The following is a 19,875-nucleotide window of genomic DNA, read 5'->3' as shown; positions in this document are numbered from 1 at the left end:
TCATGGTCAGTTTGAATTTGGATATTGGATCACGCTCTTCTCTAAAAATGAGATGTAGTAAATCCTGCTCAGCGACCACCTCTGGCCTGACATGCAGCAGTTTTTAACTGAAGAGGGGTCGCTGCTGGGTATACATTATCTTTGCACTCCTAGTAGGTGAAAGATAATGAGCCAAACCTTAGTCGGGTACATTCCTCAGTATGGCTATAATTTTCATACGAGTGAAATTTTTCAACACAAGAACATTAAACCTTGATCGATTGTGAATGGATTAACATCTAATCCTTTATCTCGGTGGCAATTTCCTCCCGGTCATTTGATGCCTGGAGGCCTGATAGTTCAAGTGCATCATGACAATGTCTGAAGTAGTCATATGAAATTTGCATAAGTTTTTAATTTTCTATAAGGATGGCGCGGTACTTCAGATAAGTTTCAGTTTGCTCTCTGCCCCGCGGCGTCACAAAGCAGATTTACTCCAGCACGTGGCCTCAACCAAAAGAGTCGCCAAGACACATGTAATATAAGTAAAAAGAAAAAAAAAAAATTTATGAGGGTTGATTCAGGAAGATGATTAATGTAGTAAGAAGAACATCCTTCTCCGTTTTCTATTTCATTGCCTCCTAAGAAATTACAGAAAATGGATTTATGTAAAGCGGATTAAATTATATGAAAGAGAGTCTCATGATAAATATAATTTCTGCTAACATCTAAGAATTAACCAGCATGCTAAAACCAATCCCAAACCCGGCCAGTATTGAAGGACAGGAAGCGCCAGCCTGGTGCATCGGCGGCGGCTGGTTTAAATTTGGCGGCAAAAGCTGGCGCCATATTTGCGGAGGGTGTCCCGGATGTCCCAGTTGCTTCTCGTTGTTTGGGTGGCCCACGCGACTCCACACACATCTAAACAATGTCCGATAACGCTGTAAGTACACCCTCACCAAGCCCACAGCTGCTCTCTACCCCTTGCACAGACATTGACACACCACGCTAGCCGTTGAGAGGCGCAGTGACTCCCAAATACGAACAGTAAAATTAATGAGTCTTATCCCTCCTCCCACAGGACGCCAAACCTGAGGGGGAAGGGAACGAGTACATCAAGCTTAAAGTGGTGGGCCAGGTGAGTTGACCTTACTGCTGACCTCAAATGTGCGGGCATGGGTCACAAGGGCAAGACGCGGCGGCCTCATCTCAGGGGGCGGCGAAGGCGGTGCCCCGCGGCAGGCCAGGGAAGGCGAGGCGCCGGGGCACGTGTTGGGAGGCCAGCCCAGGGTGATGCCCGCGCCAAGCCTACTGTTGTCCTGGGTCCATGTGCTGCCGTGGCTTGATGTCTTGCTGTCATTGGAGTTCGTTAACCACTTACTGGCCTGCATGTCCTGTAACACTATATTTATGTTGTTTAATGTGTGGTTATGGTCAGGTGTGATCTTTTTTCTCTTTTTTTTTCCCTGGCGTTCCTTTGTTTCAGGCGTGTAAAGAGGCGGCAGTACATATTTTCCCGCTGGTGTCTTGGGATCCTGGTGTACACATGTAGATTCGGTCAGGTTTAGTATTATCACCCTAAGGTAGGGGATTTTGGCTCACATTAACTGCTGCTGCAGTATTGTTCTCTGGTGTAATTTTAGCATTGTTTTGAATACTTGGGTGTGGTGGAAAGCTAACTGCTGTTGCTTAGATCATGCCCAAAGCCAGAAATAGTTAATGTGGTTTTATTAAGACTTGCTTTGTAAATCTGGGGAGGGCAGTGGTTCAGGTGGCAGCAGTGTGTTGGACTTCATTACAAGATGGCTTCAGTTGGGCTTCCAACTTGCAGTTGGGATTTTTCCCTGGTGCCTGCTTGCTCCCACAGCCAGCCACTGGTGGCACAAGTCAGTACAACTCAGTGCTAGTTCCAAGGCTTGATAAATGGAGACAGTTCCATCAGAAAGGGTATTTGACGTAATGTTGTTGCTAAATGTAGATCCAATCTGCTGTGACAACCCTAAGCTGAAAGTAGTTTCTTGGTAAATCCATGTTGACTCACCGGGTGAGTCTTGTACTGCATACAGTTAATCTAGCAGGTACACTTTAGGAAGAGGTCCTGGTAAAAATAGGCAAACATGCTTTTAAGGTTATTTCACTGGTTCTGCTAGAGTAGACCCCCAGGGTGTTTTGCCGATATACATTTGTATTGTTATGAAGGCAGGTAATGTTAAAAGTAATGCAGATTTAACAAATTTATTTGTTTTCATTAATTGTTAAAACAATTTAAAATCAGTTATTAAAAGAAATATGGAAGTCTGAATATTTTAAGTGCTTCAGGCATAAGTCTGCAAATCCAAAACTTTCCCTTGGGCATGGTTCCCTTGGCAATACACTTCTGGTGCACCCACAGAAGACAACAGTCAAAGATCACAGAATCCATATTGTTCAGGTCCTAACTTAGATCTGTGTTGTTATTTTTAACATTACCTGCCTTCATAGCAATGAAAATATTTACTGGCAAAATAGCCTGGGGGTTTATTTTACCAGGTCTGGTAAATTAGAAAATTGTTACTCTATTTTACTGTACCCACATGGCCTAGAACTGTGTGTGTGCGCGTGTGCATGCGTGCTTGCGTGCGTGCATGCACGCACGTTTATTTTGTCTTCACATTCTGCATGATATGGTTGTGCAGCACAGCCACATGGCCTACACCTGTGTGCATGTGCTTTGTCCTCATGCCCAGTGCGATGCAGCATCTCCACAGTATGATACTGTGGTTGTGGTGATGCCACAGTCATGACACAGTTCTCCTTTGTCTGTGTGTGTTAATGTAATCCGGTGGTGCTGTCACAGTGTTGTGTAACACCATTCTCTCCCTATCTCCTGCAACCCAGTGTGTTGTGTTGTGACAAACAAGTGGTTTACTCAAATTAATAATCTGTATGTTCATTTATGTGAGGCATGCAAGGAAATATGCATACAGTACAGAACACATGCGTATTTAGTTATACTATTTTCAGATGTGCTGTGTGTAATTGCTGTTATTTTTTTTTTTATTCATTTATTTTATTTTTTTATTTATTTTTTACTTGTATTACTCACATTTGCTATTGTTGAACATGCCCAGAAACTGCAACTCGTCCCTGTTTCCTCTGATCTCTGGTCATGTTCTCTACTGTTCTGTCACCTGTTGCCTCTTACTGTGGGACTCGTACTTGCTTTCACTGCCCAGAGTTATTTCTTATAATGCATTATCACATAAAATGAACAAATTTGACATTTCTTTACCTTGCAGATTTACCCAACACATGCACATACAGAATACATGAATCATCTTGATAAACATCATCATGTGTATTGTGGTAGATGAAAGGCAAAAAAGTCACCATAAATAAACATTTGTGACAACACTTATGAAAATAAGTAACATGCTGACACCAGCCTATGATTCCATGGCAGTGTGATGACTAAAATTGAAGTATATTTCTCATTAATGGTCAGCAGCACACATGGTGCTCTTAATTTTTCACTGTATTGGTGTTATTCTTTCATAAATTGAACTTCGAGGGTCTATCAGGTTGAGGGCAGTGTTGATTTTTACTCTTTATTCATCATTGTCTAGAGACTGGTTCCTGTGCACCGTCATCCAGCTAACTTGAGTGACAAGCTATGGCTGATGCTGCTCCTATGGATGGAGTTCTAGGAGTTCTAAAGCAAGTAGCTGCTTGTTTGTTGTGTGTGTTTTTGTAGTTGGCATCATTACATGACGATTGCTGGACATCAGCTTTCTCATTCCAATACATAGAGCTTATGCTGAATGGTGCACAAGAAGAGTAAGACCAGCACTTCTGATTACTTAATAAAATTAAATGCAATGGTTTACTTTTGATGTAGAATAGTTAAGGGTTTGTAGTAAAAAAATAAATAAATAAAAAAAAGTGCCTCTTGATCTACCAATTGTATTAGGCTTTTTATTTTTGGACAAGAAAAAGGTGAAAATCAGAGAAATTGTATCGACAGTTGTTTGTGTGCTCTATTGCCTCACCATTGACAGAGGTGTTTGTAAGACTGGCCAGATACACACCAGTTGTCCTGAGTGAAGAATTGCATTTGAAGAGATCATCCTTTTAGGGAATCATTGGCCGATTCTTGTTCAAGTATAGGAAAATTTTTATTTGGAAAAAAATAGTTCTGCCATCTTTACCATATAATTTTTAAATGAAAAAGGAAGCAGAACATTTTATTGAATATTTCACTTGCATTTCTTGTGCAGTACTATTAACTACAATGGTAATGGCTGATCTAAATCAGAATTGGGGGTTAGTGTCCTGTCAGGTTGTGGGAACACTCAGAGCTGTCAGGATGGTAGGGTAACCTTGTCTGGGGACCTCTCAGGGATATTGTGTTTCTATCTTGTTCCTGCTTGACATTAATGCGTAGATTGTTCGGGCACTGGAGAAATCCTTGGCATCCTACTCATATTGGGCTGGGTGTGGGTAGCTGTGGTCAAGGTAACGCTTGGTATGAAAACTGCTGGTTTTGGTGCTAGGACATAAAGTAGTCTCAGCCTGACCAGCTGCTGGGTCTTACTTGTTGCTGATATCATTATTGCACAAATCCTGCTATGGTTATGGGTGCCCCACTTTTGTACTCTGCTGTTCTTGTGGGATGGCTGTCTGCTACCCTGTAGAACCCTATCATGGCTGTCCCTCAGGGGAAGTGCTTGGGTATAGACATCAAATATAGATAAGTTACTGATATACTCTTTTTGTGTAATGTGAAATGTAATTTAGGGATTCAGTGGATCTTGTAAAATTATTTTTGTATTTTAGGACCACTCAATGAGTATATAATTATGTCTATTTGAAGGAAACTTTCATTTGATTCTTAATGCCATGTAAAATTGTCACAATCAGACATTGGCTGAAATGTTTTGGAATTAATTCTTGTACTCTTTCACAGGATTCCAATGAGATTCACTTCAGGGTGAAAATGACGACACAAATGGGCAAACTAAAGAAGTCTTATAGTGAACGTGTGGGAGTTCCAGTTGCATCTCTTCGCTTTCTCTTTGATGGAAGACGTATTAACGATGAGGAAACGCCTAAAGCAGTAAGTCTCTCTCTCTCTCTCTCTCTCTCTCTCTCTCTCTCTCTCTCTCTCTCTCTCTCTCTCTCTCTCTCTCTCTCTCTCTCTCTCTCTCTCTCTCTCTCTCTCTCTCTCTCTCTCTCTCTCTCTCTCTCTCTCTCTCTCTCTCTCTCTCTCTCTCTCTCTCTCTCTCTCTCTCTCTCTCTCAAGCGCGCGCACACACACACACACACACACACACACACACACACACACACACACACACACACGTGCATGTTTTGCCTGTTATTCACATACGACACCTAAGGAGGCCAAAGATCAAATATGACAAATATCCATACTACTTACAGGGCAAGTTGTTTAATGATGGAGGTGGTCATATTACAGGATAATAGAGAGGTTTTATAGGGAAGTAAGGCATGGCATATGTTGAAGGTAGACATGCAGGATGGAGAGTCAGAGTGTGTGATGGTGCAACATGTAAATGATGAATTTGTTAGAAAGATGGAAGTTAAGGTTTTGAATAAACTAAGGTCTCAAGCAGTATAAAATGGTAGCAAGGGAAAAGGCAAATTGAGTCACTTGTGTAGATAATGACAATACTCACAGGAGAATTAGTGACAAGATCCTCAAGGCTGACCTAAATCCTCTTGGGCTGCAGTGATCACCTTGGCCTGATCAGTTAGGTGTTGGACTTGCATTTTTGTGAGTGGTCTGGCAGAGGTTCAGTCCTCAAGGAAGGCGTCCCTCAGGCTTTAGATAAAATTTTCATTGTTACCATAGTGTTCCAAGAGAAGGCATGTCACTGATAGTTGAAGTCATTCAACATATAGTCACAACCATTTTGATTCCCAGTGAATACACTACAGACATATATTATTCAGACTATCCATCACACCACCTTACTTTTGTGCTGAGGTGCTATGTCTAGTGCATTAAATGAAATTACTATACTCTTTATTCTTGGAAGAACATTTAGGGATTGGCCGAGATCCATTAGCTACTATGCCACATCACAATTTCTCTTAAATATATCAGTTCTTTTTTACTTTTTTACTGAAATTCAAGTATTAGGTATGGACTATTTAATTTACTCTGTCAAACTATGCAGTGCTATGAATGGTTCCGATTTTAAGATAATAGTCTGGGTTTTACAGAAATATTACAGCATTTGCAAACATAGCTCTGTGACATCATGTAGGTCAAGAGCTGGGGTGTGTATCGGCAGGGTCAGGTGACTTGGGTCAGAGAGAGGGGTGGAGCAGCCTCTCAGGGATCACTCCCATGATGGAAGCGACTCCCAAGCACTCACATGTTCTCCGGAGCCAAGAGAAAGAACTTATTAACAACGCAAATAAGTGTGTGTGTGTGTGTGTGTGTTTTTTTTTTTTAGAGAGAGAGAGAGAAGGCTAATAGAGGCCCTATCATTATACCCTCCATAGCAATAGCTTGAACAGCGAAAAGCCACAAATGTGAGTGAGACGACAGTGCATCGAATCTGCTCTTCTCCCAGTCGTAATTATGTGACACATTTACCACAAACAATTAAATAGAAAAAGTATTCACATTATCATACAGTACTAAGAGAGAGAAGTGGAGGGGTTAGGATGGTCACCTGTCCTTTCCACCAATGTGTTAAACCGATAATTGGTCCTGTAGAGACATGGCAACAACGCATGGGGAATTCCCTGCTCAGCCAAGGCCCAGATTTTCTTCCATCAGTAAAAAGACTATAGGTACCCTGTCTTTTGTGCAGTATATTATCACATTTACTTTTGAGTCTCTCACTTTTAAAACAAACTTCATCCTCATTATTCATAACTTCATTACCCTGTCCTTTGTGCAGTATATTGTCACATTTACTTTTGAGTCTCTCACTTTTAAAACAAACTTCATCATTATTCATAACTCCATAGTTAAGATATTCTTGGTGCACATTCACATTTATAACAAACTTTGCATATTGTTCATTGTGCAGTCTCGTATTGATTGCTGAACCATTGTACAGTTTCTTAATCTTCATTGTGAGAATCTTGACCAAGTTATTATTTGATCCTGTTCATATGATTCAACTTGTGTATCAAGAATTGCATTGAGTTAGTCATGGTGTGATTTATAGACAGAGATGTGTTTCATGTCTTAATCAATGTTTTATCATTTCCAGCTTGAAATGGAAAATGATGATGTCATTGAGGTCTACCAGGAACAAACGGGTGGACATTGATGTAAAACATTCCTGCGAGAGTAGGACTAAGGCATTCTTAGGTTAAGGAGGCTATCTTATTTTTATATTTTTTTTCCATTTTTATTTGACTTAAACACAAGTACTTTAATTGATTGGAAAAAGCAAAGCACACAACTCCATCAGTGTGCTTTTGTGAATATGGGTAGCATTTTGTATACCTTAAACAGTTAGTATAATTCCTGGTCAGCAATGACAGGAGGAATGAAACCTGAATTTAGTCTAAATATTCCTCATAGGTGTCATTGTCTGAATTGAGAGTGCAGACACAGAAGTATGTATTTAATGTGTATACTTTTTTTTCTAGAAGTGACTTGCATTAAATTAAAATACTTGATTCAGTATTTAATAAATCACCAAAGCATAACTTGAGTTTTAATTAGGTGGGTTGCTTCAGTACAGGAAGCAACATTTACTTTACTTCATTTGTCTTAAATTTAGAATACTGTATCCTATAATCATTGAAATTGGAAAAGCTGTTGTGTGTATGTTTTCTGTGTATTTAGATGCATCTGTGAATGAAAGAAAGAGTTTTGTGTAATTCTTATTCAAATACATTCTGATTCTGCCCCACTTTTGAGTTTGTAGTGAATTGGGAGGAAGGCTTCCTCAGTTATTACAAAGGCTTCATGGTGTAAAGAAAATACTGTACTATTTAATGTAACCACAAAAGGAGAATCTGAATCAACTGTTATGAAGTAAAGGATATGTACTGTTTACCTAATTTTTCAAATGCAAATTATCAGTTATCCAATGTGACATTGTGACTGATATTTGCATTCCAGATCTTGATAATGGAATATTTCATATAGCATTAATGAAAACATCAAAGTCAAGTTCTTAAAAATTGGATAAAGTCAAATAATATTGATAAGAGGGAGTAATATGGTCTTTCAAAAATACTAAAGTGTTAAGGTCATGAAATAAAGAGCTCTAGCTTTCCACTGAAATCAGAGACAAGGGACAAGGTGCACATTACACTGTTATGGTCATGGACTACTAGCATTTGAAATTCCATATAAAGTAGGAATTATGTGTTTATAATATAGAGTTGGCAAGAAAATATACTTCATTGATGGAGAATCATGGTAAGTAATTAGTGGTGTTTTGTGCTAGCTAATGGCGATTATATGTATTAGAATTAGTTTGACATCAATTATAAATATGTTAAAGTAAATGGTTGTAACAGTTACTTGTCCCCGTACCCTCGCCAATGGGTTTGCCGCTGACAGTATACCACCCTTAACTCTTACTATATAATATTCCCTTGTCAATGGACAATAGATTTTGAGTTCAGAAACATTACAAGAAAAACTGCAATGTACTAAATTTACTGTTTTGTCCCATATTCATTTGCATAAAGTATGTCACTTGAAGTATGAATTAGTTTTTACAGGTAAAGTTATAGAATCATCTACTCCCATTTAATTAAATGCTTCATACAAGTTAAACATGAAACAGCAGAATGAGTAGTGTGGTAGTCAATAAAGCTGATGATAAAATGGGCTCTGCAGTGGTAAAACAATAACTTGTAAGAAACAGTAAGAGAAAAATGGAAGGTGATATGTAGGCCGTCTTTCATGCTATCTTGATGTCTGTGCTACTTTTCCTTCCAAGTTTTAGTCTATACACAAGCCTCGTCTGTTATTGTGTAGTGCTGTGAGTGTCGTCTTCGCTCCTTGATGGCATGGCACCGTCGTGCATCTCTTGCACCAGGTTGGTTCTCTGATCTTGAGGAATGACTGTTTGCCAGTACATCACTCCTCCATCAGGTGCTAACCATTTCTTCACCAGGACACCTCCACTCAACTTGAGTGTGTCCCGCTGTTTCCAGTAAAATCTTGTAGCTAGGTTCAGGGTAGTAACTTCATTCTCGCTGGGGCGACCTTGGCTATTTACCCACTCCACTACTGGGCGGAGGCCCGAGTACTTCTGCACCTCTTGCAGGAGTTTCTCTGCCAATCTTTGTACCACACACTACACAGTCGTGTCAGCTTACAAACTTCCTGTGGCTCCTTACTGTTACATTGACATGACAACAATAAGGCTCACATGGGCGCCTGCTGAGACTCAGCATTGTTGTGAACACACCCACGGCAGTACTCAATGCAGTCCTGCTCCAGCCTGCCACGCCACCTCGCCAGATGTTCCTTGCCACTTGAGATTCTTCAGCATCTTTAACCATTGCAGGGCTGCATGGTCGATCCTTATGGTGAACTTGGCTTCATACAAGTATGGATAGAAGTTTTCTAAAACTTTTCACCACTGACGGGAACAACGGGGTGATACAGCAATTCTTCTCTGCCAGGCTAAACTTGTTACTGTAATACGCTGCCACATGCTCACGTCCTTCCTTTAAATGTGACAGCACGGCTTTCATGCCCTCAGCGCTGGCATCATAGTCCACACTCAAAAGCTGTCTGGCATCCCGCATCCCAACAGGACTGGGTTCCCTTCCTCGTTAGATGGTGCAGGGGCGCAGCTATACTGGCGAAATCCTTCACGAAGAGGTGGTAATATGTGCAGAGGCCCACAAAGCTTTGTATCTGTAGCACATTCTGCGGCACTGGCCAATCTGCTACAGCCGTCACCTTCAGATCAGTACGTACACCATCTTCGCTGACGAAGTGTCCAAGGGCATCTCGCTGGAACAGCAGACACTTCCTGTGGCTGAGCTACAAGTTCACTTTCCTCATTCGTCTGAATACCTCCAGTCTCTGCAGCTCCTCCTTGAACGAGCATCCAAACACTACAACGTCGTTCAAGTGGACGAGGGCGCGGCCTTCCACTGTAGGCCATACAATATCCCCAGCTTCAGACTCTTGAAAGAGGATTTTACCGTAACGTTGTTCAGGGCTCTATAGTCCACGCAGAGACGCGACGATCAACTTTTCTTGATCAGAACCACTGCGAAGAACCATGGGCTGCTCGACTTTTCGATCGCACATTGCGCAATTGTAGGTCGTTCACCGCTTCCTCCAGCTCCTGCCTCCGGGTGGGGAGTATTCTTCGAGGTGTGTGCTCGATAGGAGCGGGGCCGCTAGTGTTAATGCGGTGCTTGAGATTCGTGTACCGCAGATATTATACGTGTCTCCCACAGCTGTCTTGCTTACCCCTAACTAAGCTGCTCCACGCACTTATTATACGTGTCTCCCTTCGAGGAGACGTCAGCGTAAGAACACATCTCCCACAGCTGTCTTGCTTACCCCTAACTAAGGTGCTCCACGCACTTTTGCAAGATTTCTCGCAGGCGCACGCCTTCCGTCGAATCTGGTTCTCTTTTTTGCGTTAGCAGGCACCGCTACTCGCCGTGCTGCCATGAGGCTGTCAGGCGGCTGCAGTGTCCCTCCACTGTCACCATTCACCCTCCTTTGCTGCCATCGCCTATTCTCTACCCAGGACCAGACGGGCAGACTCAGCTGACACTACCTCAGGACGGGCGTCACTCGGGGGCAAGAGCACCTCTCGCCCATACTCTTACATATGGACAGCCTTATGCCTGGTAGGCTTAAGTCACCTCTCCTTCCATTAGCGCTATATGCCGGACTCTGTAAACAACGAGCAACATAATGCCTCTTCGGTAGTTAATTCAAGCACTCATATGTGTATTCACATGAGGCTACTCCATACACTCAGCATGCTATATATATATATATATATATATATATATATATATATATATATATATATATATATATATATATATATATATATATATATATATATATATATATATATATATATGTGTGTGTGTGTGTGTGTGTGTGTGTGTGTGTGACAAGTAGAGCAGCCAGCCATGACAAAGAAAATATAGCACTAGCACAAGTCCGCAGAATCGCCGCTCCTTAAATGGCAGACAGCAGAAGGCATCTCTTGGACATCCAATGATGAAGCTTAATAAATCATTACTCATAGAATGAATTGGGTGAGGTAAGCTACATGAATACTGGTCTGCTAGACTATGCACCCAGCTACTGATGCCAGTTGAGGAATAATATCGGTGGAACTCTGGTGGATATCCTCGGTAATTCACAGTTCCATTTGAGAGTTTTACGTTAGGACATCTGTGTGCCCGCGTGTCGCGTGTAGCACAACAGTGGGGCATGCTAGCTGCTAGGGGGAAGTATCGGCAATGCATAAGGTCAATGAAAAATGCGAGCTATCACCGAATTATCTATCGATTCGCTACTTTGTGAGCACATTCTAGAAGTTTCTGAAGAGCGTGGTGGTGATGTAAACAGTGGCCATCACCACAATCCATAAATCAGAGAACATTACATTACTCCAGCCATCACGCAATACATGTCACATATGATGCAATAACAGATAGAGTAATGCTGCAGGTCAGGGGGGCGGAAATTAGGTTTGGAAAGAATAAACGAAAAGAGAAGAGCATCAAAACACAAATAACAGAATCCTTTATTTCCACATCCATTCTAATCATTCACCCTCACACAGCCTTCTGAACGCCGCTGCGTGAACATGAATCAGTCACGCCAAACATGTAGTACAGATCTTAATAAAAACAAAAATAACCACTACCTGAGGTATTGTTTTTGACATGCTACTGTATTTTCTGGATGTTTGGAGAATCAGAGACTATTCTAGGGTATTAGCGATGAATCCCCGCCGCGCCTTGATCCCTTTTAGTTGTTGGATAGAGGATTCGAGATTATTTAAGGGTGTGGGAGAGGAGTCCCCGCCGCGCCCAGATCCCCTTTGCCGGCCGCCGCTGCAGTATTTACCTTCCCCGCGCCGCGCTAGACGCCAACACCATGTCCTGCACACAGTGAGTATTTCTCCCCATTTTGAGGGAGGTAGCGCCCCGAGTGCCTGTGTGTGGCGTCACGTGATGGGATGCAGTGGCGGCAGGCCAGGGCGTGGTGGTGGCAGGCCGCGGGGACTCGGGAATTGTGGTATTTAACGGCACCGGTGGCAGGCGTGGGCTTCAGGCCGCCTCGTGTAAACACTTCACTGCCACCAAGACATGGGGTGGTTGTCTCTGTTTCACGTCCTTGCTGTTCTAGCTTAGGTTTATTGTTGCTGTTATCAATATGAATTGTTAGTGGTAGTTTAGTCGCCGAATGTGGTGTATTTGGTGGTGGTGTAGATGTGACATTACCGTGGTCGTAGTCAGGTATCGGGTGGTATCAGGCCCATGGGCTATAGCGTGCTGGCCAAGGTGCTGGCGGGTCATTTGAGGTGGATTCTCATCTGTTGGCGCTTATTTCATTAGTTTTCATAGATGTTTTGGGTTCAGAGTACGATGTGGTTGATTGTTATTTATATCTGACCGTCTCGTGGTGCAGACATGGCGTAAGATTTGTTTGAATTGATATTGCCTTAAGTACGAAAATGTTTGGGGTATTCAGCATTGATCAGGAGTCAGTCATGCATTATAGTGTTCTGTTGATGCAGTGCACTGCCTGACAGTTTCATCACCACCACCACCACCATCATCATCATCATCATCAGTAGCAGAAGCAGCAACAACAGCAGCAGCCTTTTAATATTGTACTGCTTAAATTATAGATTACTTTCACAAATTTTTGTAGGGTGTCTCAGTTCCAGGTTATTCCTCACAGAGCTCATCTCATCTTGCCTTCCAGTTCACAGTCAGCCTTGTCATCTCCCATCAGTTTCAACATGTACTTCATCAGACATAAATTTTGACACACCAAGTAGTTGGTTACATGCACAGTTTTGCTTGTTTAAGGTGACCAGTTCAATTTCTGTCCAATGCAGTAGAGCAGAGTTGTCTTGCCACCTCACCTGCCAATCATGACTAAGCAAGTTTCATAACCTAAAATTCTCTCTTAAATTTTTATAACATTAAATTTTCATCTTTCCTTTCTTATAGCCTGCAAATTAAGGACTTAGGAGAATATGTGTTTATGAGGTTATTTGGTAGTGAGCACAGAAGCTGATCAACTAGATAATAATTTGTTGATAAGAGGTGCTGGCTTTTATCAGTGTGGAACAGAGGAATGTCTTAAAGTGACAATAAAAGGAACATTATGGAAGGGATTGTATTGATATTGTGTTAAATTATTAGATTCATAGTACTGCATATATATATATATATATATATATATATATATATATATATATATATATATATATATATATATATATATATATATATATATATATATATATATTTTTTTTTTTTTTTTTTTTTTTTTTTAATATCTATTTATCTTTATTATTTTATTATCTGTATTTAAGTGGTTAAATAACTTATCAGGAAACTTAGTACATGATTTATAAGTTATTTTGCATCATATCTCCCTCAATTTTTTTACTTGTATGTATTAATTTTAATTTATCTCTATTAGTTTGTTCTTATTTGTATTTAGATAGGCAAATTATCAGTAAACTTGTCTCATGACTCATAGTTTACCTTACATCATATTACCTGCCTCTATATTCAATAAAAATTTATTTATTTATTTATTTTTTTATACATGTTTTTGAATGTTATTGTATGTGTATGTCAGATAATGAGTTACATGTGTATATGAATGTGTGTAGTGTTCACTTTGACATCTCTCTTTGATTGTTAGTTTTGAGCAGCCCCTTCTGTGTGTATTTGTCCAGAAGAGTGAATGGTTGTTAGTATTTTCCAGGTTGTTCATTAGTGCACTGATTGTTCACCATACTTGAGCTTAGCTTCAAACAGTTTACTGGCAACACTTAAGTTAATTGATTTTTCCTAAGTAGTCTCTTGAGTCTTCTTTAAGTTTGTAAGGCATTCACATGCTAATTACATGTGTTAACCTGATGTACATTTTCAGGCCACTTCCTCCTCCAGTCACATGGGCACAGAGGAAAAATATAGTTTTCCTCACTATTTGCCTGGAAGACTGCAGAAGTCCCATCATTAAATTTGAAGACGACAAAATATATTTCAAGGGTAGTGGAGGAACAGAAAAGAAAGATTACGAATATACGTATGATCTCTATAAGGAAATTGATACAGAAGTAAGTAAAGTGGTAGAAACATGGCTTATTTTTCACTTTGATTTAGATTTATTTGTTTTATTTTATTATTATTATTTATTTTAATTTATTAATTAATTTTGTTTTTATGATTTATTCTATTATCTACACTCTACAGTAATTTAATTGGTCTTTACTACTTCCAGAATTACACAAACCCTCCATCATGAAATATGGTTGCAAAGTATGGCGCTAAATTTTCAGGATATGTAAGCTATGAATTTTTCCCATTACACATTTTTCTCACTTCTCACATTATTTGATGTCTGAAGTTGCTGACAAATAGAAAGTGGACTTGGATAGGCTGAATCAAGTAGAATGAGAGGATGGAAGAGTGATTAGCAATGAAAATAACTGGATCAAATATGATGACTGTGATTCTGAAGGACCACAAATGTGATGGATGGACAGTGTGAAGAGAGATGGTTGTTGGTTTTTTCATTTCTTCTCAGGGATGTTTGTTGAGATTGTATGAATGCATTTTTGTGCCTTGTCTTGGTTGGCAGATTATGTAGATATATTATTATTTTGCTTGTGGTTTTGAAAAGGGATTGGAAGTACTGATAGAGGAGCTCGAGAGGCAGAATAAGGAGAGAAAAAGGGAAAGGAGACAAGTAGAATGAAAAGGAAGTTGTCAAAATTTATGTAACACTGAGGGAAGACTATTAATTGGGATATTGAAACAACTAATAGAGGAGCTTGAAAGGGTGTCTAAAATGGGAAAATTGAGAGTAAGGGTAGAGAAAAGTAGAATGAGAAGGATGGAGTGTGAATTGATGGATAGAAGTTATTAGAGGCCCTCTGCAGACTTGTAGGGATTCATGGGGGAGGGAAGGCAGAGAGGAAGGGACGTGATATGGTGAGGGTAGGTCACCAGATAGCCTGTACTCTCTCTCTCTCTCTCTCTCTCTCTCTCTCTCTCTCTCTCTCTCTCTCTCTCTCTCTCTCTCTCTCTCTCTCTCTCTCTCTCTCTCTCTCTCTCTCTCTCTCTCTCTCTCTCTCTCTCTCTCTCTCATTTCTTTTGTCCACTATATTTGTCTGCTAATGAACCTTATGTGTCCTTCTCTTTAGTATATTGTGTCTCCTTAAATACATTGAGAATCCAGGCATATTTCATGTGTTTTGGTTCACTTACTGATACACACACACACACACACACACACACACACACACACACACACACACACACACACACACACACACACACACACACACACACACACACACACACACACACACACACATTAGTCTTTAGTACTTGGACTGGGTAACTTATCTCTCATTATTAAAGAGAGGTAACAGTAATATCTATACCTTTTTCACTAAATGGCTAAAGTAAATATGCATTCTATCTTCACCACCTTGATATGTACTTAAGTACTAGGCAGATAGGTCAATAAAGATTTAAACATGTACGTATCACCTTTGCAGAAAAGTCGCAGCTTTCCTCGTGATCGTAACATAGAACTCATTTTGGTAAAGAAGGAGGAGGGACCTTACTGGCCACACCTCCTCAAACAGAAGGTGAAACAGCACTGGCTAAAAGTAGATTTTAGCAGATGGAAAGATGAAGATGACAGTGATGATGAAGGAGAAGGTCAAAATCAAGATCTTGAAGAGGTAGGTACTGGATATTTTCTTACATGTGGGGAAAAATTACTAAGTGTCATCAATGGAAGGAACAGAAAAGTGATCTTGTGAAGTAATGCTGCTGACCTGATGCATATTCTGTTAATCCTTTCACTGCTATTCTGCACATCTCTCTTCAGTCACTAACAGTACTGAGACATTTCTTGTTTTGCAGCCACCTTCAAACATTACACGGACTAGAAATTGCAAAATGAGTTCTTTTTATCCCTTCTCTCTAGTACATGCTTATAAAGATGTCATACATTGTTTTTAGTGCTGGGAATTGTTCTCTATCACAGGGAAAGGGTCATGTTTTCCAGGTACTGAGTGCTTGTTGTATTGCAGATGATGCGTCAAATGGGAGGCCTTGGTGGAGGAGACAGCCGACCCAGTTTGGATGACTTAGAAGATGAAGACTCTGACGACGATGATCTTCCAGATTTGGAGTAGTCACTCATCTGCCTTGTGGTGAGGAATCCATGTTTCGTTGAGTAAGCGATGCAGTGTATTGCTGTGACACATTTTGTATGAATGTTTGTACTAAAAGGCATAAAACACCAATGCTGGTTGCTTATTTTAGAAGTTAAAGGTAGTGCACTTCAGGTCAGATCCTTGAACAAGCAAGAAAGGAGTGTTTGGATAATGAGAGGTGGAGGCTCTTTTGCCATTGCTGCCCCATTGTGGGATCGTCCTGGAGGAAGTGAGGTGTCAGAGATAGGCAAATACATGTGTACCACAAATTTATTGACCACTGATGGTCCGGCACTTCCAGTTGTGATGAAATGAGAGTGAAGTTGAGATACCTGTGACAAGCTAGTTCAATGAGCAACCAGAAATTACATCTGAGTATCTAGGTGGCAATAATAGTGAAGCATCATCTATTTTATTTTGTTTACATAAGATTGCAATAACCATTTTCAGTCTTATTTAAGTGAAATCTTTGAGATCAGATTTTTTTTTTTTTGCATTTTAGAATGGTAGTCTCTCTCTCTCTCTCTCTCTCTCTCTCTCTCTCTCTCTCTCTCTCTCTCTCTCTCTCTCTCTCTCTCTCTCTCTCTCTCTCTCTCTCTCTCTCTCTCTCTCTCTCTCTCTCTCTCTCTCTCTCTCTCTCTCTCTCTCTCTCTCTCTCAAAATTCTGGTCACTGAGATGAAACACTAATTTAAAGATTATTTCATCACTTCTCTGTGATTTTTACCAGCTCCTACACTGATCTAGGTTCTGTCACTTCTGTTACTGAGGCTTTTTGTTCTCTTTGATAAAGACTGAAAACAGAGTTATAATGATGCATTATTTTACTATCTGTGTAATTTTCAAGCCTTTCAGCTAAAGCAAAGTGGTTTTCCTTCTAACTGTTTTCTTGTACTTGAATTTCTCCATTCTCTTGGAGGGAATTAAGTAAAGTTAATTTTTAATTTATTAACAACACAATTTTTCAACAGAGGCCTTCACAAACAAGTCGTTGGTGGGGGCAAGACAGCAACATGTCACAACCAACTGTGCTGCAGCTTCTTGTAAAGTGCACAGGTTCCATTCTCATGAAGACTGATGACATCAGTGGTAACCTGAGTGGAATTATGTGCCCCAGAACTTGGGATCCTTACATTTAGTGATCAGTGCAGCTGGACTTGTCTTTACCATTTGTGCAAGAACTTTATATTATTAAAGTCCCTCTTCTGTTTGCAGATTTTGAAGTTAAAAATAACTAAGCTTGCGATGCAAAACTTTGTAGCATTTAATAGAGCAAATTAAGTAAAAGAAGCGCATTGCTGTCAAAGATTTTAGCAAAAATTTGTAACTTTGTTATTTGACTGTAGTCTTAAACTACTATTATTGAAAATAAATGGATCATGATTTTTCTTTTTAAGTAAACAATGACAACTGTTTTTAGTTAATTTCTGTGAGAAAGGAGGAGCAAAGTGATGCAAAAGTTTACACTTACATCATAGTGTTTGACACCAAAGTATAAAACTTCTAGTTTTATGTTATTTTTAAGAGATGGCTGCAGCAAACTGAGACTGGATATTTGCCTGTTGATTATATTGTTTTGTTTTTGGTGCATAAATGAATAATGAATTACATGGCAGTTAATTTCTTACATTTTTATAGGGTATGAAAGACAACCTTTCCATGTGTGTTTTTTAAAGGAATGAACTGCAGGTAAACTGTTTAGAGTCCTGGTTAGTTGTGTGTTATCAAGTCCCATGTATATCTTTATGTTATCAAGGAGAGCAGGGGATTGACAGATACAAAGCTTCTCAAAATTTGACACATAGTAAGCTTTCCAAATTTGAACAAAATTTCAACTACAGTAATTAACTGATTACAGCATGAAACAAAATTTAGAGCATTAAGAATTGATATGCCATCTAGATCACATGTTACTGTCAACAAAGCCCCACATGCCAAAACATCATCTTTAAATACACAGACCACTTAGTAACACAGTCTTATTCATCCTTCACGTAATGTAAGATGAAAACAAGAAAGGTGGTTTTCAGGAATTATGTATTGAGGAAAGGATAATTCATCCTGTTCCAGATTTGTGTGCATGTTTATATATGTGTGTGTAATTCACTCAAGCCTGGGGAAGTGTTTGAGATGAGATGGCTGGCTATACCCTCCCAAAGAAAGATTAGAATTCATCTTGTCTGATCTGTAGATGAGAGTACCATACACTAGGCACCTCATCATCTTGCTGAAGGATTGTAAGTGCTTGGGGTAAACCCTCACCTTCCAGAGCATACCTTGTGACAGACAGGGATGTTGCCACTGAGTTAGCAAGCCTAAGGATGGGGATGGGGAATACTGCTAAAGACATGAAATGGTTTGTGCCTCATCATGAGGTGAAGTTTGAAAATGTATTTCATCTGTCTTCATACTAGGCCTGCACCAGGCTGACACCTCTTGTACAGGGTGATACCTGAAATCACTTATATACATTTGTATTTGCTTATGGATTCCCTTGCATTTCACCCTTCAGGAAAATATATTTTCTTAAGAAAATATATTTTTAGGTAGAATCTTCAACAGCAAAGATTTTGAAAATTTTGTGTAATGTATGCATGTTAAACTCTTTTTATAATTGACAATTTCCCAGTTTCAGTGGTATCTTATAAAATGCAAAATGTAGGAATCTTCACCAAAAAAGAAATTTAAAACCCTCAAAGAAACTGAATGGAATCCTTGATACATGCTTGATCTACACTTTTCCTTAGAACTGTGGTGGTTCCATTACCCACTAGAATGTGGCCTGTGTTGTTATGGATACAGTTAGGTAGGGCAGTTGGCCACATAGCTAGTCCTGAGACAAACATTTGTGTTACCTCATAGTACATTACAGTGGTCCTTTGAAAATGTGGGTTTCATTTGATTCAGATAATTAACTAATTTCTCCCTGCTGTCTTGCAGTGGTGTAAGGCTAATGGGGGAAATGTACCTCATAGCACATTACAGTGGTCCTTTGAAAATGTGGGTTTAATTTGATTCACATAATGAACTAATTTCTCCCTGCTGCCTTGCAGTGGTGTAAGACTAATGGGGAAAACCGCCAGTGGAATGGCCAGTGAAAACAGCCTTTATGCAGAGAGACTGGGAGATGAATAGGGTTGCTCATCGATCAACTTTTCTAGATGGAATGCTTAAAGTGGAGAGTACAGTTATGGTTAGAAGTAAAGTAATCTTCAGCACTTAATTCCACTGTGTTTTACATCTCCTCTCAGTCTTAAGTCCCCCTGATTTGTTGATATATTCTTTGTAGATCAGAGGACTTAAAATTGAGAAGATACCAAATACAGGAAATGAGTGTGGCTTGTACCTCAGCTAGTGTGGTGTGCTACTAAACTATTGACTACTTGCATGTATGTGAAGAAATCATCTAGTAGAAAATACATCCTTCTAAAAGAGAGATTCACACGTAAGGAAACAAGTTTGGGTGAAAATGGTGAATGAAAA

General features: G+C 39.9%; 2 protein-coding genes across 5 annotated transcripts; both read left to right on the top strand.

Annotated features, from left to right (window-relative positions):
• The first annotated feature begins 819 nt into the window (after positions 1–819).
• Positions 820–7,865, top strand: LOC135104082 (small ubiquitin-related modifier-like). The gene is made up of 4 exons (XM_064011006.1): positions 820–922; positions 1,061–1,117; positions 4,925–5,074; positions 7,215–7,865. Exons 1-4 carry the CDS (start codon positions 908–910, stop codon positions 7,272–7,274), a joined length of 282 nt encoding a protein of 93 aa, XP_063867076.1. The 5' UTR covers positions 820–907; the 3' UTR covers positions 7,275–7,865.
• Positions 7,866–11,895: 4,030 nt separating this feature from the next.
• Positions 11,896–18,364, top strand: LOC135104080 (co-chaperone protein daf-41-like). Of its 4 annotated transcripts, none has more exons than XM_064011004.1 (5): positions 11,934–12,081; positions 14,090–14,276; positions 15,726–15,914; positions 16,269–16,391; positions 17,364–18,364. In XM_064011004.1, the coding sequence occupies exons 1-4, from the start codon at positions 12,068–12,070 to the stop codon at positions 16,371–16,373; spliced, it is 495 nt and encodes a 164-aa protein (XP_063867074.1). In that variant the 5' UTR covers positions 11,934–12,067; the 3' UTR covers positions 16,374–16,391; positions 17,364–18,364. The 4 variants fall into 4 exon arrangements, with proteins under 4 accessions (XP_063867073.1, XP_063867074.1, XP_063867075.1 ...); XM_064011005.1 differs by having other exon boundaries at positions 12,055–12,284; XM_064011002.1 differs by lacking the exon at positions 11,934–12,081 and adding an exon at positions 12,085–12,208.
• The last annotated feature ends 1,511 nt before the right edge of the window (positions 18,365–19,875 follow it).

This window comes from Scylla paramamosain, chromosome 10 (assembly GCF_035594125.1).
Source record: "Scylla paramamosain isolate STU-SP2022 chromosome 10, ASM3559412v1, whole genome shotgun sequence".
NCBI classification, from domain to species: Eukaryota; Metazoa; Arthropoda; class Malacostraca; order Decapoda; family Portunidae; genus Scylla; species Scylla paramamosain.
This window is presented reverse-complemented; position numbering and strand designations above follow the sequence as displayed.

Coding starts and splice junctions, on each gene's coding strand:
- LOC135104082 (XM_064011006.1), top strand. Junction 1,118..4,924: donor AGCTTAAAGTGGTGGGCCAG/GTGAGTTGACCT, acceptor ACTCTTTCACAG/GATTCCAATGAGATTCACTT. Junction 5,075..7,214: donor ATGAGGAAACGCCTAAAGCA/GTAAGTCTCTCT, acceptor TATCATTTCCAG/CTTGAAATGGAAAATGATGA.
- LOC135104080 (XM_064011002.1), top strand. CDS start 12,150: ATGCAGTGGCGGCAGGCCAGGGCGTGGTGGTGGCAGGCCGCGGGGACT. Junction 14,277..15,725: donor ATAAGGAAATTGATACAGAA/GTAAGTAAAGTG, acceptor TCACCTTTGCAG/AAAAGTCGCAGCTTTCCTCG. Junction 15,915..16,268: donor AAAATCAAGATCTTGAAGAG/GTAGGTACTGGA, acceptor GTTGTATTGCAG/ATGATGCGTCAAATGGGAGG.